Consider the following 5,711-nt stretch of genomic DNA (forward strand, 5'->3'; position numbering starts at 1 on the left):
AACCCGATCATAAATCAACAATTCTGATCTATTAGGATCTCCGAAAGTCTTCCAGCTCTCGGTTTAGTCTCCCCCAGCCTCAGACTCAGAGCTGGCCATAAAGCTGGAGGCGCACCTGCGCGGCGCCGAGGCCCCCGAGATCCCGGCGAGCGGCCTTGCTCTCCATGACGCTTCGGGGTCGTCCTTAGGCAGTGGGAGCTCTCTCCCGACCTCCGACGCCAGCCAAGGCGAGCTCATTGCTTTTGCATAAATTAATATTTCCCCATTAACAAGTTCCCCCCTCCAAACGCGGCGCCCGCGTCCATGCGCCACATCCTAATGAGGTAATTATCATTTGCGCGTGTTCGGGGCTGGCGCCGGTTCCGTGGGTAAATGGCAGTTTATTAGCACGATGCCCAGCTCGGCTGCGGAGGGCTAAGGGATACTTCGACTACTAGACTGACACCCAGGGGCCCTTTGGGGGCGCCGCGTCCGGGACCCTCCGCTCTCCCCGAGTCCCCCAAACCTGCAGGCCTCCAAAGTTGTGAATCACGCACGGAACTCTGCCTAGGTTTGGGTTTGGGTCCCCCCCCCCTTTCCTTCCACCGGCAAAACCATCACGATTCCTCCCCCTCCCCCTCCCGTCTCTTCCCTCTTTCCCGATTCGCAAACCGCTCGCACTTTCCCGAGGGGAGCGCGGGCGCCAGTTGCCTCCTTTTAAAGTTTGAGGGGCGGTGGTGGCGGCGGCCGGCAGGCGTGGGGGAACACAGGGGCCGCTACGGGAGCCGCGCCGCCGCCCATGTCATTCCACTTCAAGTGACTTCATGTGATGTCAGCTGAATGTAAAAGACAGTGATCTCACGCGGAGGGGAAGATGTTTGCCATCAAAATGTGACAGAAGAGACACGCTGCATGGCTCGGAACGCATCTCCTTGGTGGTGGGGGAAAGAGGTAAATGCGAGGTGGCTCTCCGGTCCTCTTTAACTTTGCCCGTTCACTGTCCAGCTCCCAGCACGCGTGGCAGAGGCCCGGGTCCAGGGAAGGGCTCAGGGGGGTTAATTTGAGACTCTTTTCTCACCGCCCCCCCCCCTTTTCTTTTGTAAACCCTCCCCCTTCTTCCCCCTTTCAAAGTCCCAGGGCAGGGGCTGGTGGGTTCCTTTGCGCGCCGGGTTAATGGGCGGTAATTTGGTACCCTTGGGTGCACTTTGTTTTGCCCCTGTTCATTTGAATGCAAATGGGTGACCCGGGCCCGACTAGGTGCTTATTAAATTGCAGTTTTCCCCCCTGCCTTTTCCGGAATGCAGACTTAGAGGAGAGAGGCTGCGCCCTGGCCCAGCCTGGCTCGGCTCAGCTCCGCGCGCCATGGCAAGCTCGGCTTCCCTGGAGACCATGGTGCCCCCGGCCTGCCCGCGCGCCGGAGCGTCGCCGGCCACTTCCAAGACACTGGCCTTTTCCATCGAGCGCATCATGGCCAAGACGTCGGAGCCCCGCGCGCCCTTTGAGCCCCGGCCTGGAGCGCTAGAGGCGGACAGCAGCCAGGGCAAGAAACTGCTCAACCTCTGCTCGCCGCTGCCCTGTATGATCCCCCTCCAGCCCCTAGGCTACGAGGTGCCGTCAAAGACACTGCTCAGTTACTCGGAGCTCTGGAAAAGCAGCCTCCGGGCGGGCGGCGGCGGAGGCGGCGGCGGCGGTGGCGGCGGCGGCGGCGGCGGGGGGGCCCCAGTGTGCGGCGCCAGCGGCTTGTGCAAAACCAACTGTGGCGTGTGCTGCAAGGCCGAGCTGGGCCTGGCGCCGTCTGCGCTGCCCGCGGGCAGGGTCATCAAGCCGCAGGTCATCAACCAGGCTGTGGGGCTGCCGGCCAGCGGCTCGCTCTACTACTTCAACTACCTGGACTCGACCGCGTACCCGCCGTCTGAGCTCCTCAGCGGCCACCTCTTTCCATCTGGCCTCCTCAATGCGCAGGCCCCCGCCGCCCTGGCTGCTCACCCCAAGCTCTTTCTGCTTGAGAACGCCAAGCTGGCCGGCCTGGCTGCGGACAAGTTCCCCCATCAGGCTCCCTATCCCCATAAGGAGCGCTTGCCGGCGCCGCTGGAGCAGGTACTGAAGGAGAACTCGGCCCTGACTGCCGAGCGCGGAGGCGTCAAGGGCCACAGCAAGCTGCCAGGGGGCTCCGCAGATGGCAAGCCCAAAAACTTCACCTGCGAGGTGTGCGGCAAGGTGAGGCCCAGGGTTCGGCTAGGGGGGCCGGGAGGGGCGACCGGCGGCGGCGGCTTCCTTGGGGCAGCCTGGAACGCCCCTTTTTCAAGCTGAGGAGCTCCCCAGTAGTTGACTACCCAAATTGGGAGCCTAGTTGGGCCTCAGTTTCCTATTCTGTAAAATGGGGATGCCCTTGTCAGTGGCCACACAGTATTGGTGTAAGCAGGAGTTTGGGAAGCACTTTACAAACTGAAAAAGGCTCTGGTTTCTGAAGGGGGTGTTGGTTGGGGGAGGTAGGCTGTGGCCCCCCCGGGGATGATTGTAGGCCCTCGGACAGACGCACCACAAGGCTCCCCATGTCTTTCCATAGGTGTTTAACGCTCACTATAATCTCACCCGCCACATGCCGGTCCACACCGGAGCCAGACCGTTCGTGTGCAAAGTCTGCGGCAAAGGCTTTCGCCAGGCCAGCACGCTCTGCAGGCACAAAATTATCCACACCCAGGTACGTGGCCCCCGGGGTCGGGCCCAGCCCGCGCGCAACCCCGGAATCTTAGTGATAACACTGGGGATAGGATGGCCAAAGATTATCCCTTACCCTCTAGGGTTGAGTGGGGAGGGGGGGATGTCCCTTCCAGGTGTTCCCGAGGTGGCCTCTCCCGGCCAGGGTCTTGGCCTTACTGTGCACTCGCCCCTTTCCTCAGGAAAAGCCACATAAATGCAACCAGTGCGGCAAAGCGTTCAACCGCAGCTCCACGCTCAACACGCATATCCGCATCCATGCGGGCTACAAGCCCTTCGTCTGCGAATTTTGCGGCAAAGGCTTTCACCAAAAAGGTAACGTGCCAGGCGAGGCCTTCTCTTCTCACCTCACCTCAGGACTCGGGTCGCGGCTGGCTGACAGGAAGGCAAAGAGGGATCTGGAGAGAGAAGGCGAAATCTGCAGGCGCGGGCGCAGCATTTCTTTAGAATCGGGTTGTGCCTGGTGTAGGGGGAAGCTCTCCTAGCTGGGTTAGTAGACCACGCTGTATGCAGGCTGGGTGCATGGAGAGACTCCGAATTCGAGAGGTCGAAGGAAGTACGGGGACAGAGGGAAAGGATGTAGGAAAAGGAGAGGGTATTGCCCTATAGAAAAAGGTTCCTTTTGTATCCGGGACTTCTCTTTCAAATGAAAAATATTGGAAGCAAAATAACCCTCCCGGGAACAATCTAAGATTGGGGTAAACCGGTATGATCCTTGGCCCCCGGATCGGATTTTCCAAGGCACTTTTGGATCTCCAGGTGGTGGTTGGGGGGCGAGAAAGAAGTAACTTTAAAAATGAGAAGGGGGAAAAAAAAAAAGAATGAAGCCCGGGTTCGTGCGAATTTCTTCTAGCGAGGCATCAGCCAGGAAAAGGACTCGGTGCGTCTCTGGGCTACGCAAAAGTTTCCCGGCCCGCGGATCGCGGCGGGAGGGACGCTGCACCGGCCTCTGTGGCGGGCAGAGCAGGAGCGCAGAGCGGCTCCGCGGGACTCAGTCTCGGTCTTGCCGGGAGAGCACCGGGCTTGAAGCTTACGAAGTTTGACAACTTCTTCACTCGAAGAGGTCGCGCCCGCCTAGCCAAGCGTCGCCTTTTTTGAGCAGGCACCTGGGCTGCCCCTGGGGCGCTCGCCTCTTCCTCCCCACCATTCTACTCCATACCCCCACGTCTTTTGTTCTGATCTCTTGTAGGGAACTACAAAAACCACAAGCTGACCCACAGCGGCGAGAAGCAGTACAAATGTACCATCTGCAACAAGGCCTTCCACCAGGTCTACAACCTAACCTTCCATATGCACACCCACAACGACAAGAAGCCTTTCACGTGCGCCACTTGCGGCAAAGGGTTTTGCAGAAACTTTGACTTAAAGAAACATGTGCGCAAACTCCACGACAGCGTGGGCCCTGCTGCCCCCTCCGCAAAGGACCTGACTAGGACAGTGCAGAGCTGAGAGCTACTGCCTTGCCCTTCCTTCCCTCCCTGTACCACCTGAAAACAGATCACACATATAAACTTATTTCTAAAATTAAAAGAAAAAAAAACTATAGCAGAGAGGCTAAAATCTATTTATCGAAACCAGCATATTTTTGGAAAGCTAAATGTTTCCTCGATGACTGGCAGCAAACTCGTGGCCCCCACCTTTGTATATTCAGGAAACTTATTTAAATCCAGTGCGCCGAAACGTATTTAATTCCAGGCCTCCGCTTCTCCCGGGGCAGCCAGTTTTAACCCCAGCCTGTCACCGTGAGCGTCCCAGAAGAGCGCGGCGCCCCTAGCCATCTTTATACAGCCATGTAAATCCTCCTGTACAAGCGAACACGGAATATATACATATATAACTCAATAAACAGAATCATTAGTGCTCGTTTTTTTCCCCCTCTCCCCTCGCGGCGAGGTCAGCTCAGCAGCCCCAAAGAACGAGAAGGAATTAGGCGTTTATAACATTTCCTTCCTAAATGCACCAATTTTGGGGCGCTGGGGCCAGGGTTGAGGCCAAACCGGTGTTCTTGCTGCGCTTGTGTGCTAAGGCCCCCAGGAGTGAGGGCGAGCAGGCCTACGTCGGCCTGCAGCAGGTGCCAAGTTTTTATTTGGTGACTGTTCAGTCGCTTGGGATTCTGGGTGTTGCCTTATTTGGGTAAGCAAATTCAAAGAAAAGGGTTAAAAGCGACTGGGTGTTGGGGAGCAGCTTTTGGGATCGTCCTTGAGCAAAGCGCCACGCCCCGCGAGGGTAAGCGATCTACGCCCTACCCCACCGGAGAGCTTCTGGGCGCGTCCCCTTCTCCGGGAGACCTAAGGAGGGCAACCACCGCTCCCAATCTCCCTTGGCGGCGAGAACTGGAGGGTAAGGGTCCCCCAGGCCAGCCAGAGCCTCGGGGCTCACTGGCCTGCGCTCTCGGTCTGGGGCTGGCCTCCCGGTGCCCTGAGCCCTGCCGCCGGAGGGCGCGCCCGGGCTCCCCGAGCTCGCTGCCGCCGCCGCCGCCTCCTGGGTCCTGATTACCGCTCCGTTAGCCCATTTCCTGAATAGCTATCTCTGCTGCCGAGCACGCTGATGAAATGATCTCACGCTTGCTTTCTAAGTAATGACCCAAATTAAGAGAGAAAACAGAGACCCTTCAAACAGCATTACATTAATCATCTAATCATTCCCAGGAGGGGGCCGGCCGCCACCGCCCCGTTTGATCCGAATCTGGATAATCAAGAGCTCGGATTACTGGCGCGTCGCGCCGGGCCTCCCCCCACACACACTTTTAATATCCGCGCGGCGATTCAGCCCACGTCTTTTGGAACAATGTTCCCCAGCGCCAGGAGGAAGTGCGGCGCGGGGCCCGGGAGTGCGCTTCCACGCAACCTCCCCATTTGAGGGGGCGAGTGTGGCTGGGAGGTGACCCCACGCGGATTTCCACTGCAGGAGGCGACTATTTGAAGGGAAAGATGCTTAACGCAAAGGGCACCCCCTCACTCCGCCAAGTAACTCAGAAAGTGACGGGAGTGCGTGTTTGCCCAACACCTGGTATA

General features: G+C 58.5%; 1 protein-coding gene across 1 annotated transcript; it reads left to right on the plus strand.

Moving 5' to 3' along the window:
• The first annotated feature begins 658 nt into the window (after positions 1–658).
• FEZF2 (FEZ family zinc finger 2) lies at positions 659–4,548 on the plus strand. The gene is made up of 5 exons (XM_054482096.1): positions 659–930; positions 1,284–2,196; positions 2,546–2,680; positions 2,880–3,012; positions 3,887–4,548. Exons 2-5 carry the CDS (start codon positions 1,342–1,344, stop codon positions 4,144–4,146), a joined length of 1,383 nt encoding a protein of 460 aa, XP_054338071.1. The 5' UTR covers positions 659–930; positions 1,284–1,341; the 3' UTR covers positions 4,147–4,548.
• Positions 4,549–5,711: the final 1,163 nt, after the last annotated feature.

Source organism: Pongo pygmaeus, chromosome 2 (genome assembly GCF_028885625.2).
Source record: "Pongo pygmaeus isolate AG05252 chromosome 2, NHGRI_mPonPyg2-v2.0_pri, whole genome shotgun sequence".
Taxonomy (NCBI): Eukaryota; Metazoa; Chordata; class Mammalia; order Primates; family Hominidae; genus Pongo; species Pongo pygmaeus.

Coding starts and splice junctions, on each gene's coding strand:
- FEZF2 (XM_054482096.1), top strand. CDS start 1,342: ATGGCAAGCTCGGCTTCCCTGGAGACCATGGTGCCCCCGGCCTGCCCG. Junction 2,197..2,545: donor CCTGCGAGGTGTGCGGCAAG/GTGAGGCCCAGG, acceptor GTCTTTCCATAG/GTGTTTAACGCTCACTATAA. Junction 2,681..2,879: donor ACAAAATTATCCACACCCAG/GTACGTGGCCCC, acceptor CCCTTTCCTCAG/GAAAAGCCACATAAATGCAA.